Source organism: Ostrinia furnacalis, unplaced genomic scaffold, assembly GCF_004193835.3.
Source record: "Ostrinia furnacalis isolate ACB-3 unplaced genomic scaffold, ASM419383v2 OfSCF5696, whole genome shotgun sequence".
Lineage (NCBI taxonomy): Eukaryota > Metazoa > Arthropoda > Insecta > Lepidoptera > Crambidae > Ostrinia > Ostrinia furnacalis.
In genome coordinates, this window is record NW_021135935.1 from 81,605 (window position 1) to 109,274 (window position 27,670).

At 35.6% G+C, this 27,670-nt stretch overlaps 1 protein-coding gene across 1 annotated transcript; it reads left to right on the plus strand.

Moving 5' to 3' along the window:
* On the plus strand, positions 1–27,300 carry LOC114361427 (GAS2-like protein pickled eggs). Its single transcript, XM_028316432.1, has 2 exons — positions 1–155; positions 27,005–27,300. Exon 2 carries the CDS (start codon positions 27,028–27,030, stop codon positions 27,298–27,300), a length of 273 nt encoding a protein of 90 aa, XP_028172233.1. The 5' UTR covers positions 1–155; positions 27,005–27,027.
* Positions 27,301–27,670: the final 370 nt, after the last annotated feature.

Below are 27,670 nucleotides of genomic sequence, written 5' to 3' on the forward strand. Positions count from 1 at the left end.
ACGACCGCGGCCAGTCGACCCACAGCCGCCGCGTCGAGCGCACGTTTCGCTAGTATCGCTCGCTCGATAACGTAGCCGAAGTGTTGTGTTTTTTTCCGATAAAGGATTTCTGGTGCCTGCCACAGTGGACCGAACCGTTCTTTTTAATTACAAAGGTACCCTTTTTTTTCTCCTTTAATTAATCTACATTTGCTTTTTTGGGTAAAATGATGCATGAGTTTAGGGTGTGCGCGGTATTGTATTTTGTCAAAAATAGTGACGTTGAATTAGTTATCTCGATAATCCATCGATTAGGTGTGACACTACTGTTTAAAAAATCGATAGTGTTGTTAGGCAATGCTGTCGATGTATAATTTATAAATGCTAGACTCCAAATTGCAATTTGCAAATGTAAAGATCGATGTTTTTGCTGAATATTCATGCAATTTTGAAATTTAAATGTAAGGTCACAAAATAAATATTAGCGCAACTAAATTATTAAAAAGGATACGTTTTAAAAGGCTAGTAGCTTAGTAATATTATGTGAACTGTCATACCTATGAGTAATGACGACATTTAAGATATTTATTGCGGCTGACGCCAAATCATTTAAGTTTTGAATTATGACTAAATCACAAATACAACTTGTCTGCAACCCACACGTTTTCTATAAGGAATGTACGGAATTAACAGTCTATTATTATAGACTTATTAAATTAACTACGTGTTTAAATAATTACATGTGCCTCCTTAATTTTATTTACAAAGGTAGCATGACAAGTTCTGGAAAACATTTTTGTCTTTTTGTCAGTTCAGTCACTTTTTACGGAAGGCACGTTGTGAGTAAATTGGCGACTGAATAAGTAATCATCCATAGTTTAAATTAATCACTGTACTTTACTAATATTTTAAAGCTGAAGAGTTTGTTTGCTTGCTTAGAACGCGCCAATTTCAGGAACTACTGGTCCGATTTAAAAAATCATTTTTGTGTCCATTTATCGAGGAAGGCTTTAGGCTTTACAACATCTAAAACCAATATTAGGTGCGGAGTAGTAAAGAAAAATGTTGCAAAAACGGGAAGTACCTATTATTCAAACTATTTCTTTCTATTCGAAGTTGCGGGCACAGCTAGTTATTGATAAGGAAGATGACCCAAAATATAGTTTTCTTTAAGTGTTAAATATAGAGATATCTGTTTTCAAGGGTTCGGTATGCCAAAGGAAGCATTAGGGTGTCAGCTATTCCAGTAACGGAGTGCCCTAACACTCGTATTTATAAACCAGAATTGGTTTTAGACTCGTTTACGTTTTCAAATTCTGAAACGAATCTCAATACAATTCAAACGCGCGCTTAGATTCAAGTCTCTCAATATTTTAATTTCAATATTCTTCTCCTCTTTGTCCTTTCATACTTTATTTGGAGTCGACCTTCCTAGTTCTAAATTCTAGTAAATTGAATTACAATATTCGTGAATTTATTTGGAAGGTAGGATTAGTATGTTTGAATGTCTTTTCACTACAGGTCTTTACTACTTTAACTCAATAATTTGTTAGGTGTGGTGCATTTGTATTTCGATCAAACCCAGCGGTCACAAGTTTGTATCACGCACAAGACAAATATTTACGTTTGCGTGTTAACTCCGACCGTTTAAACTTGAGTCATAGGCGTCTACAATTTAATTAATTACTTATCTTTGTTTGTTATTCATTTGCTATACAATTTGATAGAAATTAATTGGTATTGTTTATAGGCTTCATGCGTTTTAAAAGAAGATAAATATTAGTCATTTTGAAATCAACCGTGAGTAAGACCTAGATGTGATAATACACGCTAAGGTAAGATACTGCAACAATTAAGAGTATGGTAAGACGGATGATTTATTTTAACAAGCAAAATATCCTGAGCCCATCTCGCGAATAGCTTAAAACGAAATTATTCGGAAGTAATAATCCCCCGTACAGTAGTAATATTTCATTCCGAACCAAAACAAGAAAAATGGCCACTTTATTAAGTCCTCGTTTAATTAAGCATCCTATTAAACAAAATGCCAGACCGCATCCACCGATTCATTTATTAAGGCTCAAGACTCTCAATTAGTCAAAGTATGGATCCGTTTACGAATGCGAGCCTAAGTCTTTTTCTTCATTTTCTCGTTATTTTTAGGCGGTTTTCGAATGAATTGAGACGCGGCTGCGCAAGCGCCGGCCAGAGTTATCGTGACCTGTCAATTCAGTTCAAGTTTCACTGTTCTCGTATCGATACAATAACGTATTTATCGACATCGTAAATTAATATATTGAGTGATAAAAACGAGAGTAATTGATAATATCACCCGTTTTATGATTTAATTGTGTAAATTCGTAAGTGGGTTGCATTGGAGTTTATTAATTTATGTGATGTGACACGTTTTGCTCTGTTTATTTAAATAAAAAGGAATGTACCCTTGGCGCGTTGTCAGCGACAATAATGGCGGACTGGTCTTCATTAAAGAAATCGTTATTATGCCCATATTTTACTCAGATATATGCGGCTCACCTTAGAGGTTAATTGAAGACATGTCTCAATAAAGACAAAGACAGCCATTTTATATCCCTGCTATCAAAAAATTGCAATGTCGGTCTTAGTATTACACCCTGGAGAACTCCTAACAAGTATGTTAATTATCAATTTCTATAATTAATGGATCACGAATTCAATCGTATTATTTTGGTAATGATTCTAATTCAATTCCGAAGTGTTTCTTCTTTTAAATTGTTCTTCCATTACATTGTCAAAAGCTATACTTGAATCTATGCCTCAAGTAAGATGACGCTAAAGTAAAAATATGCATAAATACCAAACTACCGTAAAACATGCGGTTTTGTTACAGCTGTTACTTTGTTGATAAACAGACTACTTCAGTTGTTAAATAATACTCGTGCTGCTCAAAATGGAAGCGAAATGTAACCGTTTATTTGTTATTCCACAATTTAGCGTTTGTCGTGGGTTTGACATTGGAACATGCAAATTAGTTTTTTTGACATTTCCAATATCAGCCAGAAGTTACTTGTGTTTCTGCGTTTGTATTTGCCTAGTTTTTAACATTGTATTTGTAGGCATTACTTGTGACTTTGCATTGGCAATCAATATTTCAAATTGTTGCCCACCTGGTAGTTTATTTTTAGTAGTTGTTGCATCTGACAGTTTTTTTGCAAATTTAATGATTTATTTTTACAGAATTTTTACATTATTATATTTGTTGAGGATCAGTATTATCATTGATACTTTCATTCGAGGCCAAACTGTAGATCCTGGCATAAAAACTACAGTGTTAGCAAAGAGAAAATTAGAATTATGCCCGTTTTCACCATTATTCCTTAATTTTTAAGTGACCCCTATGATGATAACACATAATATGAATTTTGTTTTCATAGGGGTCTTAGTCCGGGTATTAGTCCCGTAAACAGTGTCATGCCTTGTTTTTACAGTTTCACAGGAAAAAGCCAGTGTTTAAATATTCAAAAACAATTCTTGTTTTTACCAAGTTAAATACATTTCGATAAACAGCGCGTCTTGCATCGAAACTCGATAAGGTATCGCTCGTGCGCCGGCGCGTGAGCACTATCGATTGAACTAAATTACAACAATGGCTACTAAAATTATGATTAACGGTAATATAACTTGATAAAAAAGAGAAATTGTTGTGTTTACTTAATGGGTCTGTTGTACATTCGTAGCAATTTTCAGCTGTATGGGAATTATTGCAGGTTCATGTCTAATTTGACCAGACTATTGGTCAACTTCTGAATACATTTTCATGCGTTTTTACTTGACTCTAAATTTTAATTTGCTTTGACTCTTTGTTAAAGATTATTAGATTGTAAAGAACTGTAATAAAATAATAAAATATTAGCGTATTAATATTATTGCTTATTCATCACTTTTCTGTTATATTAGGAATCTCTTACGTTTGCGTTGTATGATTATGATTCCATTCCAATGCCATCTAAATTGGAAAATTTGATCTAGAATTTATAGACTTGTCTTAATATTTTATAATATTTAAAAAAAGTATTACTACACGTCTTGTATTAATATATTTTTTTCTCTATATTATATACATACATACTATTACTTATAGTCATATAATATGTAGTTGTAAAGGCTATTCCTTCATTTTGTACGGAAGCGCACGCGCAGCCTTGCCCGCGGTGACATTTGATAAGCCGATCTGTCATGTGTGCTCGATTAATTTTGGCACTTATTGCTGAGCTAATAAACGTAATATCTTTTTTATTATTGTGATAATGTTCCCTCAATTTCGTTCTGGTAATCAATTTTTAATCAAAACCTAGCTTTTTATTAACTAATTTTATTGAAGTCTATTCTGCAATGAAATACTAATGAAGAAACTGAAGTTAGACTTTTTTTATTTAAGTATTAATTTATTAAAAAAACTGAAATTCAGGAATTAAATTTTATCGATAGAGATTCGTAACAACTCTAGTTTCTTTTTATTTTGTGTTAAATATATTTTCTATACTTTACGAGTGATATTATCTTATTATTAGTTATTTTTATCTATGTAGGATATGTTTTATTATTTTTTACACATATTAAAACAAATGTCTGTAACGATTTAATGACAGAAGCATAAGGAACACGATCGCTTGTGTAGTTTCCAATAATATTTACGAGTACATAAATTGGCATAATAACAAGTAAGTACCGTTCGCAAATAAAAAAGTTAATAAGTAAGTCAAGTTTTTTAGGTATACGGTAAGACCAGTATATACCTACTATAATCCGGGCATTTTCAAGGCGAGAGTGAATAGGCACTTACAGGGCAGATATGTACCGTCCTAGACTGCATCCCACTTAACATCAGGTGCGATTGTGGTCAAATAGCTGCCTTGTTATGCATAAAAATAAGAAAAAACCAGAAATGTATTTATGCATAGAGACAAAACAAAGTAAACTGTTTAAAAATACAATCATCTGTTTATTTTATAGTTTATCAGAGGTATTTGTGAGGTACAAACAAATATCCAATTAATTTCTTAGCCAAACGATAACGTAATCTTAAAGCTGAATGGTATTTTGACTTTTTTGTGTATTATAGATATTCTTAAAGTGTGACATAAGAATAAGTACGTTTACCACATGTGGAGCCCAAAAATAATAAGACCACACTGTCAACACATTAGCCTACTAAGAAGTACGGTCGGCAGAATAGTTTTGTAATAGATTTTTTTTACTTCTTTTTTTATTTAATTTCCTTTTTTCCCCATCCCAGTACCGTTCATATTATTTTATGGACTTTTTGCATGAAATACCTTGCTATTTTTATTCTAAAATAACTGCGATAACGAACAGGGTCACTGTGTGGGTAGCCTCAAATTCTAGCTAGAAAAGTAATGTATCATGGACAAAGTGACTTGATTTTACTATAGTTATTATTTTAGTAAATCTATACTAATATTATAAATTCGAAAGTAACTGTTTGTCTGTCTGTCTGTATGTCTGTCTGTCTGTCTCTCTTTCACGCCTAAACCGCTGAACCGATTTTGTTGAAATTTGGCATAGAGATAGTTTGAGTCCCGAAATAAAAGGACATATAATAGTTTTTATCCCGGTTTTTGAAACAGGGACGCGCGCGATAAAGTTTTTCTGTGACAGACAAAACTCCACGCGGGCGAAGGCGCGGGTGGATAGCTAGTGTTGAATAAAGTTTTTTAATACTTTCACACTCATACCCGTAGATTCGTGGTTCGAGTCGGTGTGAGCTGCCACAAACTCTAGAACAAAAATGAATCATACAAAGTGACTTATTGCAGTATTTAAGCGAATGGTCTAGTCAACGACTACTCAACGTACTAACTACTATGTATGACATAAGTGCGAAGAACGTCGCGTGCGCAACTCAAACTATACTTAGTGGCATCGCGCCGTAAACAGATTAGCCTACAAACGCGGACTCACCATCAGCAAATAAGTCTTTTATTTATTTTCACATTAAGGCTCAGTTGCACCACCTAACTTCAACCGCAACTATAACGATAACCGGTGTTTTTTGTATGAGGTTTGACAGATTTTTGACGTTTGTTAAAGTTAAAGTAAGATGGTGTAACACAACCTAAGTATTTCAGCATGTCAAAAGCAAGATTCTGAAAAATGGTTTAAGTACAACGTTGTTAATAAAAATAACGAGATTACAACACTTTTCTTAGAAATGACTTCAATATTTCGTACCCTATAATCGTCGTACTTTTATGACATGAGTGGATATGACAGAAGACTATGTAACTACGTATCATCAGCGTCTGGCAGTCCACTGTTGGACTTTAACCTTAAGAGTATCTACCACAAAAAAGTACGATGTTTTTCTTTCATTGCAGCTCTCTTTTTGAGGTTGTCTGTCTACCGAGCACGAGTGTCCCACGCTAATCTTGACCAACATTATATCTTACAAATATTGTGTCATGCTCTGGGGCGGGACCACCTTAACGTAGGTACATATAATAGATACGAAANCTTCCCGTTCAACTACCCTCCACGGAATCAATTAATTTCTTAGCCAAACGATAACGTAGGTATCTTAAAGCTGAATGGTATTGACTTTTTTATGTAGTATAAATATTCTTAAAGTGTGACATAAGAATAAGTACGTTTACCACATGTGGAGCCCAAAAATAATAAGACCACACTGTCAACACATTAGCCTACTAAGAAGTACGGTCGGCAGAATAGTTTTGTAATAGTTTTTTTGCTTCTTTTTTCCCCATCTCCGTACCGTTCATATTATTTTATGAACTTTTTGCATAAAATACCTTGCTATTTTTATTCTAAAAAACTGCGATAACGAACAGGTTCACTGTGTGAGTAGCCTCAAATTCTAGCTAGAAAAATAATGTTTCATGGACAATGTCACTTGATTTTACTATAGTTATTTTAGTAAATCTATACTAATATTATAAATTCGAAAGTAACTCTGTTTGTCTGTCTGTCTCTCTTTTACGCCTAAACAACTGAACCGATTTTGTTGAAATTTGGCATAGAGATAATTTGAGTCCCGGGAAAGGACAGGATAGTTTTTATCACGCGGGCGAAGCCGCGGGCGGAAAGCTAGTGTTGAATAAAGTCTTTTAATACTTTCACACTCATACCCGTAGATTTGTGGTTTGAGTCGGTGTGAGCTGCCACAAACTCTAGAACAAAAATGAATCATACAAAGTGACTTATTGCAGTATTTAAGCGAATGGTCTAGTCAACGACTACTCAACGTACTAACTACTATGTATGACATAAGTGCGAAGAACGTCGCGCGCGTGCGCAACTCAAACTATACTTAGTGGCATCGCGCCGTAAACAGATTAGCCTACAAACGCGGACTCACCATCAGCAAATAAGTCTTAATTTATTCACAGTAAGGCTCAGTTGCACCACCTAACTTCAACCGCAACTATAACGATAACCGGTGTTTTTATGAGGCTTGACAGGTTTTTGACGTTTGTTAAAGTTAAAGTAAGATGGTGTAACACAGCCTAAGTATTTCAGCATGTCAAAAGCAAGATTCTGAAAAATCGTTTAAGTGAAAAGTTGTTAATAAAAATAACGAGGTTACAACACTTTTCTTAGAGAAGACTTCAATATTTCGTACCCTATAATCGTCGTACTTTTATGACATGAGTGGATATGACAGAAGACTATGTAACTACGTATCATCAGCGTCTGGCAGTCCACTTTAACCTTAAGAGTAGGATCTTTGCGGATGAGGGGGGATAAAGGTATAGGGAAGCACAAAAGATCCCAATGGGTCGACGTGCACTGCGCCCATGCGCGGCCCTAAAATAAGATAAGATAAGATAACCTTAAGAGTATCTACCACAAAAAAAAGTACGATGTTTTTCTTTCATTGCAGCTCTCTTTTTGAGGTTGTCTGTCTACCGAGCACGAGTGTCCCACGCTAATCTTGACCAACATTATAATAATATCTTACAAATATTTCCCAATTTTTTTTTCATATTTTTTTTCCTTTTTTAAAGACGTAGTTTTCTGTCGGTACGCGCGACAACGGAAGCCAACGGAGCGCATCGTTGCGCAAACCATTGTCTCTGCTGACCGTACTTAGGTACTCGTCTGGAGACGCGCATGCGATTATTAACATAAATATCGTTATAGTTAACTAGCTTTGTCTTATGCCTTTGCTTGCTAGATCTACGTAAAGTGACGCGTGTTCCTTGGGAAATAAGTTCTCGGGGAAAATAAAAACAAGGATCTTGATACAGTTTCTTACAAATGTAGAAAACATCTCTTTGATTATTATTTTCATGTAATAGGCACACTACCTAAATAAAGGGTATTAAAATTTGTTGATGCTAAATATCTTACATATTTTGAAAAATATAAAATGATGCTTTTATAAAAAAAAAAATTATTTTACCGATTTAATCTTTAAAGAGACGGATTGTTTTGATTATTTTCTAAAGTCAGGACAAAAATAATAAGGTTAGCTGCTGAAAAGAAAAAACAGTACCAGCGATTCAGTCACTATTGTTAGCCATAGAACCTAAACCTAACAAAAACATTTTAGCTCATCAGCAATGTATGAAACAGCGACTGTCCTTGTACATACTATGTTGTGGTCTCTAATTTATACCTACCTTACACAATGTAACCAAAAAAAAAATACACCATAACGACGTCACAAGAACGTCATAATTTCTGTGTAAAACCAAATTCGAGGTACAGTTACGAAATATAAATTACTGCGAATGGATTTATAATCGTCTCGAAACCAATGTCAGTGACGTTCCCGCGAATCCTTGGGCGCGTGCGTAAGCGCAGCGCTGCAGCGTAAGCGACTGCGATACTTTTCCTTCCTAAATTGTAAACAATTAATGTGGTCAAGTTAAATTGTATTACGTATAGAAATTTTAATGGATTATTAAATTTTAATATCATCTAAGTATTATTCGTTTAAATTATTATTTAAACATACCAACCGATAGCCAAAGGATGCGTTATTTGATGAATTTCAGTGTTTCAGTCGTTGGCTGAAAAAAGATGGATAGAAACTCAATCATTTCGAAAATAAAAGGTAGCCCATATTATTTGGACAAACAAAAAACTCTTTATGTAAAGGAAAGACATTATGTACTTCATACATGTAGGTACATCATAATTTTAGCCATATGACGTCCACTGCTGAACATAGGTTTCCCCCAATGTTTTCCATATCGCCCGGTTGGTGCGGTCTGCGTCCAGCGCCTTCCTTCTTTCGCTTTTATAAGGTCGTCGGTGCACCTTAATGAAAACGAGTAGCCAACTTTTTTATGAAGTGTTGAAAATATCAATATTGTTATATTTTGAAAGGTTCTTTCTAACTAATGGACTTTTTAGTAACTCCATAAACTCATTTTTGAGCACAAGCACGAAACAGAGGATCAGTTTCCAATTTTCGTATAAAAACTGCACAAAATTAAATGACTCGCGATCTATACTCGCTGCAACAGCTCATTATGACGTAATTAAGGAAAAAACGTTTCAGTCATGATCAACATGGATTCCTCGCATTCCGGTCTAAATGACGCGTTCATGTTTGATTAGTCCACTTTTTGTGACGTTGGAATCTAACGTGGATGGCTGAATTAATTTGCTTTTTATCCGCGGAGATTGAACTAGATTGAGGGTAGACACAAGATGTCTGCGAGAGAATTTTAAGCCTATCTGTCAGAAGTTTTCAGAGGCATTCTAGTGAAAAATTTAGGTTATTCTAACTTTTTATTTGGTACAAATTTAATACTACTTATTATACTATCACCCTTTTTTATGCAGTATTGCTATAACAATAGGTGCCGTGAGATTTTCAATATACGAGAAGCATGTAGGTATATTATGGTATATTTATGTATTATATCTATCTCTTATCTAATTTTCTTCTATTCTTGATTAATCCTCAATAACCGATTGACCAAAGAAATTAATGCCTTCACTAGGCCTCCTTCTGAGTCTCTTTTATTATCTTCTTGGTTATTTTCTAGACATTGTTATAATACCTCCTTTTTTTTTTAACTTTCTGTGTTTATTTTTCTGACATTTTTTTAAACGATAGTGACGTAATTTAAGGAAGGATTACTCGATAAAAATAGAACTTAGGTAACATTCTTTGTAATTAAACTCTGTAATCAATTGTCAGGGTGTCAAGGCCCCATGAGACCAATTACTAGTATTCGGTGTAACAACAGCACTGGAACTTTTTGTAGAACCTATTAGGTAATTAATGGAATGATGGGTAAAAATCAAATCCATACTGTAAATTATTAATGCGAAATTTGTCTTTCTGTCATGCTTTCACGCCTAAACCACTGAACCAATTTTGATGAAATATGGTCCCGGGGAAGGTAAGTCTGTCACTGTCAAAAAAATGTATAAGAAAACGTCACTTTTGAAGTTTAGCAAATATGTCCTCGCCGATAACATGCTAAAGTTCCGGCGGTTGCCATGGCAATTGCCATAAATTGGCCGAAAAAAGCTTGTTTGCCAACAATTTTATTTTTTATTGTTGACTTGTTTTGCCAAACGACTAAGTTTTGTTTTTTTCGTCGGTCAAACGCGCCCAAAAAAAACTTCTCTTTGTGCATATCTGTCAAAAAGAAAGTTTAAACACATAATAATAAGTATTTTTTAGGAAGTTTTATTGCCTTACCGTCTTCTCCTCATCTTTGTTTAGGTAGTTCCTTAGCTTTTTAAATAATGTTTCTAAATTCTCGAGCAAGATATACCAAAGATTAGGAAATGCCGCAAGTTTGAAGTCAACGTCCTGAGCTAAAATATTTGCACTCGGCTCACCTGTCGACTGTAGGCTGCAGGGCTGGCAACACCGGAAGTGCCAAAAATTTAAAAGCTTTGGAACCGAATAAAACCATTTAAGGTTAGACTTTTTAGGGTTCCGTAGCTAAATGGCAAAAAACGGAATCCTTAAATATTAATCTTTACTTACATAATATTTCAAATGCTTCTATTGTGCGGTAAATTGATCCGCATTAACAAAGCTCTTTTGAAAATGTTTAAATTTAATAATTGGACCAAATACCTACTTAGCTCAGTTTAACCGACTGATTTTTATAGTTTTATAGCATAACTTTAACCCTACCACTGTTTCGGGACAATAAATTGGCCACCTGAGTAGAAGTAGCGCAAGAAACTCAATCACCTTTGTCAGCCTTCTTTCAAACAGGGATGTTATGGATATCCGTAACCGTAACCGAAACTCTCGGATATCCAAAATAAAAAAAATATCCGANAAACTTCTAATGCTCGTAACTCAGTTCAGACTGAGTTTAGAGGTATACATGCCATAGTAAGTTTGGTTTATTACACTATTTTGTAATCAAAAAACAAAGTTTGGTCGATGGCCGCGCGAAAAAAAAAGACGCCACCTTCCATACAAAATCTGGCATTGCCATTTGAATAACTTGGATTGACCAGTCCCCGAAAGCAGCGCCTGTTCACAGACATGACGAGTGAACCAGCCATCGCTTCACTCGACCATATTAGAGGGAATGTAACGATGATCTCGTAAAGAAACACCGAGCATAGCCCTCTCCATAGCACGCTGTGGTGCCACTTTGAGCTTATGTCATAAAAACTTATTTCGTTTTGCATAATCTGTATGTTTTTTTCCTATTTTAACTTAAGGTGCCCGCTTTGGGCCAGTCTCCCCTAAATGTTCCGAAAGGAAATTTTAAATTTGCCGTAAATCGGTTTATACTAAATCAAATAAAAAATTGAGTATAGTAGATTTGTATACATTTAATATACATTTTTATGGGCTTTTAAACGAATTCAGAAACCTTCAGTAACGAAATCTTCTAGGTGGTCCCGCTAGGGAGTATGCTCTCCGGCGGGACCACTTTGAATTAATGTTTACAACAAAACTATAGATATACATTTTTTTTAACTAAGTCTACAATTATATACATATTTTATACATTTCTTTCGTATATATTATATGTACCTACGTTAAGGTGGTCCCGCCCCAGAGCATGACACGTAAATTCAGGGTATNATGTACCTACGTTAAGGTGGTCCCGCCCCAGAGCATGACACCAAATATTTCCTTACTTTTTCTTTTTTTTGTACTATTTTTAAAAGTATGTAGTTTTCTGTCGGTACACGCGACAACGGAAGCCAACGGAGCGCATCGTTGCGCAAACCATTGTCTCTGCTGACCGTACTTAGGTACTCGTCTGGAGACGCGCATGCGATTATTAACATAAATATCGTTATAGTTAACTAGCTTTGTCTTATTGCTTTGCTTGCTAGATCTACGTAAAGTGACGCATGTTCCTTGGGAAATAAGTTCTCGGGAAAAATAAAAACAAAATCTTGATACAGTTTCTTACAAATGTAGACAACATCTCTTTGATTATTATTTTCATGTAATAGGCACACTACCTAAATAAAGGGTATTAAAATTTGTTGATGCTAAATATCTTACACATTTTGAAAAATATAAAATGATGCTTTTATAAAAAAAAAAAAACATTATTTTACCGATTTAATATTTAAAGAGACGGATTGTTTTGATTATTTTCTAAAGTCAGGACAATAATGAGGGTTAGCTGCTGAAAATTAAAAACAGTACCAGCGATTCAGTCACTATCGTCAGTAAAACAACCTAAACCTAACAAAAACATTTTAACTCATCACCAATGTATGAAATAGCGACTGTCCTTGTACACACTATGTTGTGGTACCTAATTTATAACTACCTTACACAATGTAACCAACAAAAATACACCATAACGACGTCACAAGAACGTCATAATTTTTGTGTAAAACCAAATTCGAGGTACAGTTACGAAATATAAATTACTGCGAATGGATTTATAATCGTCTCGAAACCAATGTCAGTGACGTTCCCGCGAATCCTTGGACGAGTGCGTAAGCGCAGCGCTGCAGCGTAAGTGACTGCGATACTTTTCCTTCCTAAATTGTAAACAATTAATGTGGTCAAGTTTTGTATTACATAGAAATTTCAATGGATTATTAAATTATAATACCTACTATGTATTAATGTTTTAGTTATTGTTTTAAACTTTTCCCAACCGATAACCAAAGGATACGTTACATAATATTTGATGAAGTTTAGTGTTTTAGTGGTTGGCTGAAAACAGATGGATAGAAACTCCATCATTTCGAAAATGACCCATATTTGGAGAAGTGAGAAATGTATATGCAAAGAAAGGAGTTTATGTATACTTCAACCAACATTGTTCATTTCAGCCACAGGACGTCCACTGCTGACCATAGGCCTGAAAACGAATAGCCAATTTTTAGGTATTGTTAAAAATATCAATGTTGTTATTATTTTGATTAGGTACTTATAAATGCTTATTCTTTCTGTAGGTCCTTCAGTTTCAAATCTGAATTTGTTTAAAAACTGCACAAAATTAAATGACTCGCGATCTATACTCGCTGATACAGCTCATTATGACGTAATTAAGGAAAAAACGTTTCAGTCATGAACAACATAGATCCTCGCATTCCGGTCTAAATGACGAGTTCATGTTTGATTAGTCCACTTTTTGTGACGTTGGAATCTAACGTGGATGGCTGATTTAATTTGCTTTTTATCCGCGGAAGATTGAACTAAATTGAGGGTAGACACAAGATATCTGCGAGACACTTTTAAGCCAGAAGAAGCTGTGTCAGAACTTTTCAGAGGCATTCTAGTGCAAAATTGTCTCACAGCATTATTTAGGTCCTTCTAACATCTTATTTGGTACAAAAATACTACCTATTATAACTATCACCCTCTTTTACTTATGCCATGTTTATGGTATGTTTATGTTTATCTATCTCTTATCTCATCTTATATTCTTAATTAATCTTACTAATATTATAAATGCGAAAGTTTGGATGTCTGGATGGATGTATGTTTGTTACTCTTTCACGCAAAAACTACTGAACGGATTTTGATGAAATTTTACACTACCATTTTTTATAACCCAGAATAACTTATAGGCTACTAGCTTTCCGCCCGCGGCTTCGCCCGCGTGGAATTTTGTCTGTCACAGAAAAACTTTATCGCGCGCGTCCCTGTTTCAAAAACCGGGATAAAAACTATCCTATGTTCTTTCCCGGGACTCAAACTATCTCTATGCCAAATTTCATCAAAATCGGTTGCGAGGTTTAAGCGGGAAAGCGTAACAGACAGACAGACAGACAGAGTTACTTTCGCATTTATAATATTAGTTGGGATAATTTATGACGGTATGAGACAAACTAAATTTCACGCGGGTGAAACCGCGGGCAAAAGCTAGTCCTCAATAACCGAAGAAATGATTGCCTTCACTAGGCCTCCTTCTGAGTTTATTTTATTATCTTCTTGATTATTTTCTAGACATTGTTATAATTCCTCCTCTCTTTTTTAACTTTAAATGTGTTTGTTTATCTTTTCTGCCAATTTTTTAAACGATAGTGACGTAATTTAAGGAAGGATTAGTCGATAAAAATAGAACTTAGATAAAATTCTTTGTAATTAAACTCTGCAATCAATTGTCAGGGTGTCAAGGCCCCATGAGGCCAATTACAAGAATTCGGTGTAACAACAGCATTGGAACTTTTTGTAGAACCTATTAGGTAATTAATGGAATAATGGGTAAAATGTTTTAAAATCAAATCAAATCCATACTGTAAATTATAAATGCGAAAGTTGTCTTTCTGTCACGCTTTCATGCATAAACCAATTTTGATGAAATATGGTCCCGGGAAAGGTAAGTCGGTCCCTGTCAAAAAAAATTATGGGAAAACGTCACTTTTGAAGTTCAGCAAACATGTCCTCGCCGAAAACATGCTAATGTTTCGACGGTTGCCATGGCAATTGCCATAAATTGGGCGAAAAAAGTTGTTTTGCCAACAATTTTATTTTCTATTGTTAGCAAAACAAGTTTTTTTTGGACAAACGCGCCCAAAAAAAAACTTCTCTTTGTGCATGTCTGTCAAAAAGAAGGTAAAAACACTGATATATTTTTTTTAGGAAGTTTTATTGCCTTACCGTCTGTCTTCTCCTCATCTTTGTTTAGGTAGTTCCTTAGCTTTTTAAATAATGTTTCTAAATTCTCGAGCAAGATATACCAAAGATTAGGAAATGCCGCAAGTTTGAAGTCAACGTCCTGAGCTAAAATATTTGCACTCGGCTCACCTGTCGACTGTAGGCTGCAGGGCTGGCAACACCGGAAGTGCCAAAAATTTAAAAGCTTTGGAACCGAATAAAACCATTTAAGGTTAGACTTTTTAGGGTTCCGTAGCTAAATGGCAAAAAACAGAATCCTTAAATATTATTCTTTACTTACATAATATTTCAAATGCTTCTATTGTGCGGTAAATTGATCCGCATTAACAAAGCTCTTTTGAAAATGTTTAAATTTAATAATTGGACCAAATAATTACTTAGCTCAGTTTAACCGACTGATTTTTATAGTTTTATAGCATAACTTTAACCCTACCACTGTTTCGGGACAATAAATTGGCCACCTGAGTAGAAGTAGCGCAAGAAACTCAATCACCTTTGTCAGCCTTCTTTCAAACAGGGATGTTATGGATATCCGTAACCGTAACCGAAACTTTCGGATATCCAAAATAAAAAAAATATCCGAAACCGTAACCGTAACCGATTCAAAAGTTTCGGATAGTTTCGGATTTAGGCAGTTTAAATTGTTTTTATTTTTTTTTGTATACCATTATAATATGTAAACACATAACAGCCTGATTTACCTTTATAATGCCGTCTAGTATCATTTTTTATTTTTTTATTACTTTTTATTATTCAATGTAAAATGTGCGGCCATGAATGAACCGTGTTGGACAACTATTGCAAATTGCATTCTAAAGCACAGATATCCGTAACCGTAACCGAAACTTTCGGATATCCGACTTAAAAAAATATCCGTAACCGTAACCGAAACCGGTATAATATTATTCCTATATCCGTAACCGTATCCATAACCGAAACTACATATCCATAACATCCCTACTTTCAAATCATTGACATCAAGCGCCAGCCCTGACAGGACTAATCCCCGTAACACGAGACGTGCGCACGCGCCGAATGTAGCTCCGTCAACATACAGCTTAATCTAATCTCACAGGCTGAATCATAGTGTATATTATTATGTCTCTGCATATCTTGCCCTTGATTCGTCAGCTGTGCCTTCTTTTATAAATCATCATCAGCTCACTTTTGTCAGACAGATCTGAGTGAAGGCGACAGCCTCCATAATTATGTAGGTATGTCTCTGATAAATTAGAGGTTGTGGTCCTGTAGTGGACTAATACACCTGGTGGTTTCTGCTCAGTTATTTTTCAGTAACACGGTTATCAAAATGGCTTTAAAGTAGCATTAGGTGAGAGGTGATTAAAGCTGAAGCAGTAGCTGGCAAAAATATTGTTTTTTTTTAATTCTGGGAGAAAAAAATATTTTACTTTTTTCTTATGAGTTCTAAGGATTGACCTTGTGAGCCCACTGTTGTGAGCCACAGCATTTTTGTTATTGCCAAACTGTCCCTGGTCCCTACGTCATGCAAAATCGTACGTATCATACTCATCAACAATCAAGTTGCAGTCAGCGACTTCGCTATCTTTTTTCTATAATCTATTAACGACATTTCCATAATTCGCTCAGTCGTCCGATTGTCTATGGTCCAGTACGTGTGCACATATCTCACGCATCATTTCGCTCGGTGATTGGTCGCTGCGCGTGCGCCTTGTATTTGTAAACCGGTCCTCCGTTTCAGTGACTGTTTTAATTGAATATTGTCAAATCACAATTTAATGATTTTGTTCTGTATTTTTTGGCAAACGAGATCTGATATTAAAGGACTGGAATAAATTGAAAATAATATTTTTCCACATTCATCATCATCATCATCTCAGCCATAGGACGTCCACTGCTGAACATAGGCCTCCCCCAATGCTTTCCATGCTGCCCGCTTGGTAGCGGCCTGCGTCCAGCGCTTTCCTGCTTTATGATGTCGTCATTACTTATGTAGAAAGTGTTTGTTTACTATTGTAGTGTTACTGAAACTGAAATAGGCATTACCAAAGTTTCAGTGTTAAAATATTACTAAAAGTAGGATGTGTTTATTAATGTGACCTTGTGATTATCTTTCGCTGCGCTAGCAACGAATGTAGTAACGGCCGAAGTAGTTCTTGTTTATTTTCCTACGGCTATTGGAATAAGAGTCAATTTAAGTTTTAGTAGAAGTAGAAGATAAAAATAGTTTTGGCCAAATTGATAGAAAATTAGACCTTTTAAAATGTATTTCTCTTAGGTATCTGAAAATATGTAAATGAAGAAGAAGACCTCCTAGAAACTATTTTTTTTACATTATTAAAATAATGAGGTCGATTGAAATGCCTTGAAATTTTAGTTTTTCAGGAATTACCCAAAACTGAATAATTACGAGTAGTAATGAGGACGAACCTTGAGCAAAATATTTTTGAACTAATTACTTACATATAATAATAGAATTATTTTGTTCCATTTTTATTACTTTTACTTATAAAGGTAACAGGATTTAAGGTAAAGTTACTTCAGTGCATGCTTTGGGCTGAAAAAGTTCTGAAAATTCGGACTTCACCATTCGCACCATATTTTATCTCACTTATTATGTCCGTCAATCGTCAGTTGGCTGATCCACTGATTTATTTATGTTTGTAATCTCACGGTCATCATATAATTTGGCTCGGGTCGGTGAATCCATCTAATTGATGAGTGTTTCATGTCCAACGCGATTTGCACGCTTTTTACTGAATTTAAGCAGATACACTATTTTTGTTAATGGACGAGTCCACAGACATCCCGAGATTAAAAATAAGGTAGAATTTCTAAAAAAGGTTAGTTTAAAAACTTGTTTCCATAAGTTTCTGATCAATTCAATGTCGAAAATCATAATTATTGTCGAATTACACCAGAAGAAGTCAACTTTAAAATTTTAAATTTCTAAAATTATTGCTATTTTGTATGACATTTATATCAACACGTGAACGACATATTCTAATTTCTGAATAAATTATTATTATTTACACTAAAGCGAATGTTTAGAATAATACTTTAAAATGAACGATTATTTACTCCAAAGATGCAAATAAAAAGATTGTGATACCTAAAGAGACTCTTAAATGTTCCCCCAGTAGGTAAGGGCCTTTGACTCGTCTAGACTGCTAAGGGCTGATTTTTCATTGGAATTTCCGCGAGATCCTTTTAAAATTGGTGTTGAATGTATACCCTTATATGGCATATGTCCATGAAGACAAAAACTAGCACACTGTTATGTAATCTTCCTGAAGATGTTCTGGAAGAAACCACTTTAAGCGATAAGATCTCAATTGTGCTGATCTATTCGTTTTGCTATGCACGACTAGTATCCATATTGATCTACGTTGTTTTTTATGATATAACTAGCTGGTTCCCGTGACTTTCGTCCGTTGTGATAATTACTTACTAATTGTTTTCCCGAATGCAATTTCAGTCCTTTTCAACCCTTTTAAGGGAGAGTCNCTTACCCCTTGGTCATTTGGGAAAGTTCAACATGAAAGCGTTATTGGCTTATGATAAGCGCAGTATAATTGTATTATTACTGCGCATTTAAAGTTTTGATAAATTATTTTGATTCACACTCCCACTCATAAATGCAGTAAGTTGTAAAGATACGGCGCATATATTACGTTGTAAGAACTAAAATTTAAATCAATCATATAACACATGTACCGTAAGTAACGAAAACTACTGATAAACGCAGTAAGGAACAATCATACTGCATTCATGGGTAGTAAGTATCTAACGAAAACTTAGTTAATCCATAACATAAACAGTTTTTTAATAATTTTAAATACAAAATATTAATTAAAATACAAAAACCTCATATCAAAATAAACTTTGAGTTTAGCTCTATAAGCCCATATATATTTTTTTACAAATATTTGCGTAACTAATTGTAGACACCCCAAAATAAAACGTGAACATCAAATTGTGCGGCAGTAATGAGGACGAACCTTGAGCAAAATATTTTTGAACTAATTACTTACATAATTATAATAATAGAATTATTTTGTTCCATTTTTATTACTTTTACTTATAAAGGTAACAGGATTTAAGGTAAAGTTACTTCAGTGCATGCTTTGGGCTGAAAAGTTCTGAAAATTCGGACTTCACCATTCGCACCATATTTTATCTCACTTATTATGGGAAATCATGTTAAACAAGCGTCCGTCAATCGTCAGTTGGCTGATCCACTGATTTATATTTATGTTTGTAATCTCACGGTCATCATATAATTTGGCTCGGGTCGGTGAATCCATCTAATTGATGAGTGTTTCATGTCCAACGCGATTTGCACGCTTTTTACTGAATTTAAGCAGATACACTATTTTTGTTAATGGACGAGTCCACAGACATCCCGAGATTAAAAATAAGGTAGAATTTCTAAAAAAGGTTAGTTTAAAAACTTGTTTCCATAAGTTTCTGATCAATTCAATGTCGAAAATCATAATTATTGTCGAATTACACCAGAAGAAGTCAACTTTAAAATTTTAAATTTCTAAAATTATTGCTATTTTGTATGACATTTATATCAACACGTGAACGACATATTCTAATTTCTGAATAAATTATTATTATTTACACTAAAGCGAATGATTATTTACTCCAAAGATGCAAATAAAAAGATTGTGATACCTAAAGAGACTCTTAAATGTTCCCCCAGTAGGTAAGGGCCCTTGACTCGTCTAGACTGCTAAGGGCTGATTTTTCATTGGAATTTCCGCGAGATCCTTTTAAAATTGGTGTTGAATGTATACCCTTTTATGGCATATGTCCATGAAGACAAAAACTAGCACACTGTTATGTAATCTTCCTGAAGATGTTCTGGAAGAAACCACTTTAAGCGATAAGATCTCAATTGTGCTGATCTATTCGTTTTGCTATGCACGACTAGTATCCATATTGATCTACGTTGTTTTTTATGATATAACTAGCTGGTTCCCGTGACTTTCGTCCGTTGTGATAATTACTTACTAATTGTTTTCCCGAATGCAATTTCAGTCCTTTTCAACCCTTTTAAGGGAGAGTCCGCTAATTTGGACCAGTTTTTTTCAATCCCATTTTACACATAGTTTTCTTTTGTTTTTGTTAATGTCCATGGTATATAATAAAAGATACATTATTCAACTTACTATTTCATAAGTATTAATTAACATGATTGTTGTAAATTTAGCACAAATCAACAAAGTACGAGTTCAGACCTTCGGTCCAATTTAGCCAACCGGTTCGATAATTTGTACCACAGGGTTACTAAATTGGATTTCAATAAATTTCAAGCCTATAAAAAAACTATGGCAAAATATTATACGATACATTCTTAACAAATTCGGAAACGAAAAGGAACAGTAGTTAATAACATAGACAAAAGATATTGTTTTACACGTTATCACGATTTTGAGTGCAAGTTTTGTAACTCCAATTATCGTAACGCACACTTGTACCTAATCTACTTTGCCAGTCTTTTGCTTTCATTTATTGTTAGTCAAACATAACTACGCTATTATAACTTCAAAATATTATTTACTAAAAAAAAAACAAAATTCTTTGGTAAAGTTCCATACAACTTGATGTGGTACAATTTAGCCGACTAGGTGATAGTGCTTTTAAAAAATCGGTAAAAAATATACCTTATAAATACCGAAAAATGTTTCAAATAATTGTAATCCACACTAATTTACGCTTCTAAATAATATATTAGAAACACCCTGTGATTAAATTTAACAAAATTACAAACTAAACATGTATTGTCAAAAGTTACTTGAAAACAATGAAAAAATACTTTTCAAAATAAAACACACGTGTTTGTTGTCACGGCAAAAACCACATGGCCGATATTAATTGATTTTAGTTGTGTATCGCTGAGTGTTGCAATTATAGACATTCAATAAATACTTTACGAAATATGAGGGTGGTACAATTTACCCGGCGGTACAATATACCGAACTCTCCCCTATATTAGACTAGCTTTTGCCCGCGGCTTCACTCGCGTGAAATTTAGTTTGTCACAGATAGTCATAAATTTATAGCCTATATATTATTCTGTGTTATAAACAATAATACTGTAAAGTTTCATCAAAATCCATTCAGTAGTTTTAGCGTGAAAGAGTAACAAACATCCAGACATCATGACATCCAAACTCAAAAGCGAATCATGAAAAAGAGACCAACGGGACTCAAAAGCGACTTATTATGTAGTACATAAGTATGTACAGTCAGCGTCAAATAGTTCATGACACCCAAAGTAGCCAAAAAGTTAGCAACATAGCTTGTCGTTTCGGGTGTGTTGCTACAGCCGAGGTCACAAGAAGACTGGTGGCTCGCGGTGTTCGACGCGGCATCATCAGGCGGGCGGTCTGAAAGATTTTCAGTTACCCTCAATTTTTTACTATTAAATTGCCAGTGTAGTTACTATACTAAATCCTTACTATAATCTATGTAGTGTCTCCTGAAGTTAACATGGCATTAACCATTAGTAAGCCGCCATGCTGTGCCGTAGACCGTGAGGGTAAACGAACTGGTTCAATACAAACAGACTGATAATGGGACTTTATGTGAAAAACCAATGGTGCAAAATCACCTAAAGAGAATTTACGTGAATATTTTTATTCATATTCATTCATTCACTACTTACTGGCTGGAGGGAAGCCGAAACTTAATTTCAAATTCCTCTAATATTCTTCTGATTAATTTCGTTGTGGGTCAATGACAGTTTAACTTTCCCCCAAAACCAACTTGACCTTCACTGGTTGAGATTTATTGGCGGTCAAGCTGTAGATCCTGGCTACACAGGAGTTGCAGTGGCGGGAACGAGAGGTGGAAATAGTCCCGCAGTCGACCATCATGAAAATGCATTTTTACCTTTTCAACCGACTTCAATAAAAGGAGGAGGTTCTCAATTCGGATTGAGAATCGAAGGATCGAAGACGTAGAAGCAAAGTTCGCAGTTTTTTTATTCGTTAACCGGATAATTTGCCTCCTGTCACATAAAAAAAAAACTTTTTGGATAACTTTTACCTGAAATCTGGGTGTTTGTAATAAGCTTTTTGTAATTAAATTTTCCAACTGCATAAATAAAAGGTTGTTAAAATGCATGATTGAAACAATTGAAATGTTACAATGTAGACATTTCTCATCCATCAACTGGTTATCAAACTCAATGATAACTCGAGAAGGAAGCTGTGAACTAAATCGACCCACTTTATTTATGACTTCATCCTTTCGGTCTGGATCTTGCCTAGATATCAATCTGAGCCGTCCATCTCAATTGGTGCTGATACGGGTGCCATTTGAACCTGCCTGATGGGTAATTGTCTATCTAGATTCTAGACAAACCATTTAACACTGATTCTTTTATTAAGGTGGATTGGGGGAGATATTTTACTATTGAGACAATTGGCTTTATTCAAAATGACAGTTATTTGAAACAATGTAAGTTATTGGTCTTCTACTTGAACTTGGATTTAAACTTTGTAGTACTTTAACAACAAAACTAGGCTTAGTGTAAAGTAGAAGATTCTATAAAAATAAAAGGCTGTTTGCCTACACTGTGACTTTTTAACCGACTTCAAAAAAGGAGGAGGTTATATGTTCGACTGTATGTATATTTTTTTCTATGTATGTTCACCGATTACTCCGTCAATTGTGGACCGATTTTCAAAATTCTTTTTTTGTTCGATAGGGTACACTTCTGAGGTGGTCCCATTGTCACCAAGTTAGGATCTGATGATGGGATCCTAGGGAAATCGAGGGCAACCCTCAAATTTTATAGGCACGTATATCGTTTTTCAAACTTTTTCTTAATTTACTATTCAAGTATTTGCTCCTNGAATTAATATTTATGTAGGTATACCATGATTGATACTTTTGGAGTCGGTGCAGGCAAACTTTACATGTTTCATAATCTTTTAGTGTCACTTGTGGTCTAAACTGAATAAATATTTTTTGATTTGATTTGATTTGATTTGATTTTTTTTTTTTATAATTGACATTTAAAATCGCTTGGGCTACTCCCGTGACCTTCACCAGATCTTAGACCCACCTAGAGGGGGGCCTGTCCACACTACATCTTCCGACCCGTGGTTGAACTTTTCTGCCCCAGCTGCCATCAGCTCTGCGAGCTATGTGTCCCGCCCACTGCCACGATTTTATACATTATCAGCATGATTTGCAGAGTTTTATGTGACAAAAAGACTAACGGGACTATTCCCACCTCTCGTTGCCACCGTTGCAACTCCTGTGTAGCCAGGATCTACAGCTTGACCTCCATTAAACCCAACCAGTGAAGGTCAAGTTTGTCCCGGGGGAAAGTTAAACTGTCACTGGACCCGCAACGAAATTAATCAGAAGAACATAGGTGGAGTTCAAAGTTAAGGTTGGACAAGTTAAGGACAACAAGACTGTAATCGCACTAGATATTAAGGGCTATATTTCACCGGGACACCATGGCGGCGCAACCAGTCGCCGCTACCAACAAAATGTATACAGCTCTATAGAGAGTTACTCACCTGGTGTCCGTTTGGTTGCGCAAAGCTGCATACATTTTGTTGGTAGCGGCGACTGGTTGCGCCGCCATGGNGGCGTCCACCACGGGTTCGTCAAATACTGGGGAACTCGGCCACGGACCCAGTAAAATCAGTTCAAAAACGAAGAAAGAACTGTTAACGACTGTATTCTGTGCCTCTTTTATCTAATCTTAAAAAAAAAATTGTGAATATAGTGTGACTAAATCCACATTATAATTTATTCTCGTTTATTATGATTTTCAGTGACCGTAATTAGCAAAATATAAAAAGAAAAGATTTCGACTGTCCACTGTCGAACTTTGGCCTTAATATCTCTTATTTCCCAATCTGTGATTAGCAATTTGTATTTCATTATGCCTAATTACCGCAAGCTGAAGGCTTTGTTTCGCCATCTAGTGAAATACGTGTCAAAATTAAATCTGACACTAATCTAATAGGGGCTCAAAAATAATTGAACACAATTTTGCTGATCAATTTAATTAACTTCTTTTGAACAATGACTAATATATTGTTGTTATAGACAAGATTTAATATTAAATTAATTAGTTACTACAATTATCGAGAATGCCGATCAATTGTTAATTGTATACAGTCATTGTCTGTCAATATTATTATATGTTGAACTAAAAATATTGCATTAAATATGGCTCTGTGAACTATTTTTGTTCAAAAGAAACAAAAAATAAATACCTAAACCGTGTCCAATTCAATAATTGAATTAGTCAAAACTTGATCATATTATTAAGTATCACCTAATTTACCTAAGTCATATAAATTAAATTGGTAAATGTATGTAATATTAACCCATCAAAAACAATACTTGTCAAAAAAACCAAGTCTCGCAACTCAGTTGTTCTACGGTAAAAAGTTGTGAGATCCATGTAATACCAAGTCCAGGCCAGGAATTCTTTAACGTTTTACATAAATTATTGACTTGGCCATCGCACTAAATAATTTAATTTACACGTGTTTTCATGCGATGGCCAAGTCAATATATTTATGTAAAACGTTAAAGATTTCCTGGCCTGGACTTGGTATTACATGGATCTCACAACTTTTTACCGTAGAACNGCATAAGTATGTACAGTCAGCGTCAAATAGTTCATGACACCCAAAGTAGCCAAAAAGTTAGCAACATAGCTTGTCGTTTCGGGTGTGTTGCTACAGCCGAGGTCACAAGAAGACTGGTGGCTCGCGGTGTTCGACGCGGCATCATCAGGCGGTCTGAAAGATTTTCAGTTACCCTCAATTTTTTACTATTAAATTGCCAGTTACTATTGTAAATCCTTAGATTATACTATGTAGTGTCTCCTGGGGTTAACATGGCATTAACCATTAGTAAGCCGCCATGCTGTGCTCACTAGACCGTGGGGGTAAACGAACTGGTTCAATACAAACAGACTGATAATGGCTTTATGTGAAAACCAATGGTGCGATATCTCCTAAAGAGAATTTACGTGAATATTTTTATTCATATTCATTCATTCACTACTTACTAGCTGGAGGGAAGCCGAACTTTAACTTCGAATTCCTCCTATGTTCTTCTGATTAATTTCGTTGTGGGTCCAATGACAGCTTATCTTTCCCCCGGGACCAACTTGACCTTCACTGGTTGGGTTTTTATTGGCGGCCAAGCTGTAGATCCTGGCTACACAGGAGTTGCAGCGGCAGGAACTAGAGGTGGAAATTTAATAGTCCCGTAGTCGACCATCATGAAAATGCAGTTTAACCTTTTGCAGGGCATTTTTTTACCTTCATAAGAATTTTCCTTAGACTCCCACGAAATGAATGCATTTAGCATATTTAAATGTAAATATTTTCTAGTGGTTTTCTAACCATATTGGGGGATCGAAGACGTGGTAGCAAAGTCTGAAACGCAGTTTGATTGGTTAGTCGGAAAATTTTAACCTTTTGGAAAACTTTTACCTAAATCTGGGTTCGTGTAATCAGCTTTTTGTAATTTTCCAACTCCATAAATAAAAAAGTTGTTAAAATTATTGAAACAATTGAGGTGTTACAATGTTTTTTTTTTAAAGATTATTAGTAATTTGTATTGCCCAAATTACTAATAGTCCCAGTTACGAGTGGGCTCACCACAATAGTCGAGCGGCGGTGGGATTCGAACCCGCGTTCCTCGAAATCGAGTCGGCCACTCCGACCCCTTCACCGTTCGGCTATCGTGGCTATATTGAGTACTAGCTTTCCGCCCGCGGCTTCGCCCGCGTGGAATTTTGTCTGTCACAGAAAAACTTTATCGCGCGCGTCCCTGTTTCAAAAACCGGGATAAAAACTATCCTATGTTCTTTCCCGGGACTCAAACTATCTCTATGCCAAATTTCATCAAAATCGGTTGCGAGGTTTAAGCGGGAAAGCGTAACAGACAGACAGACAGACAGACAGACAGACAGACAGACAGAGTTACTTTCGCATTTATAATATTAGTTGGGATGTAATGTAGACATTTCTCGTCCATCAACTGGTTATCAAACTCAATGATAACTCGAGAAGGAAGCTGTGAACTAAATCGACCCACTTTATTTATGACTTCATCCTTTCGGTCTAGATCTTGCCTAGATATCAATCTGAGCCGTCCATCTCAATTGTACTGATACGGGTGCCATTTGAACCTGCCTGATGGGTAATTGTCTATCTAGCTAGACAAACCATTTAACACTGATTCTTTTATTAAGGTGGATTGGGGGAGAGAATATTTTACTATTGAGGCAATTTATTCAGACTGACAGTTATTTGAAACTTTGTAAGCTATTGGTCTTCTACTTGAACTTGGACTTAAACTTTATAGTACTTTAACGACGAAACTAGGCTTAAAATAAAGTAGAAGATTCTATAAAAATAACAGGCTGTTTGCCTACACTGTGATTTTTTGATATTTAAAATAGCTTGGATTACTCCCGTGACCTTCATCAGATCTTAGACCCACCTAGAGGGGGGCCTGTCCACACTACATCTTCCGACCCGTGGTTGAACTTTTCTGCCCCAGCTGCCATCAGCTCTGCGAGCTGTGTCCCGCCCACTGCCACTTGATTTTATACATTCTCAGCATGATTTGCAGAGTTTTGTGAGACAACAAGACTAACGACTAATTATTTGTGATTGTTACTTGTTGTGTATGCCTAATAATAAATAAAATAAAATAATCTCACAAGATATTAAGGGCTATATTTCACCGGGACACCATGGCGGCGCAACCAGTCGCCGCTACCAACAAAATGTATACAGCTCTATAGAGAGTTACTCACCTGGTGTCCGTTTGGTTGCTCAAAGCTGCATACATTTTGTTGGTAGCGGCGACTGGTTGCGCCGCCATGGTGTCCCGGTGAAATATAGCCCTTAGTGATGATGATGATGATTTTTTCCCACTTTCTAACTCTGTCTCCTGTCTCCTTATTTCCAGAGCCAGTGATGTCCACTTGAGCAATGGCGAGCGCAGGCGCAGTGCTCCTGGAGGCGCGGCCCTTCAGGCCCTTCAAGTCCTCGGAGGAGTACCTCTACGCCATGAAGGAGGACCTGGCGGAGTGGCTGACCATCCTCTACCCTGAGCTGAGGATCAACGCGGACAATTTCTTGGACAGACTGGATACGGGCGTCGCTTTGTGCCGGGTAAGTTTTATTTATTTATTACTCGACCACGTGAAGAAAGGTCTGTTTTTAGGGTTTTCTCGGAAATTATTCGAAATTTTCTTGCCGTAAAAACCATTCTTGGATTTCAACGAACATTAATAAAAAGAATTGGTGAAATTGGTCCCGGCGTTGTTGAGTTATGCGCTTACCAACACATTTTGCGATTCGTTTTCATATTTTAGATTATCTACCTACTTATAATAAATCTGTAGAGAGGTCAATTCTGTACATGAAATATATTTTCAAAATAACTATCAGGGGGTGATTAGTGAACGATACTGATGCCAAGCTATGCCAGCTAGTTATTAATAATTATTTAATTAAACCAAGGTCGTGGCGACCATGGGCCGGAAGACTTAGTGTGGGCAGATCCCCCCACTTGGGGGACCGACGATCTGGTGAAGATCGCGGGAAGTACAGCAGTGGACGGGACGACATT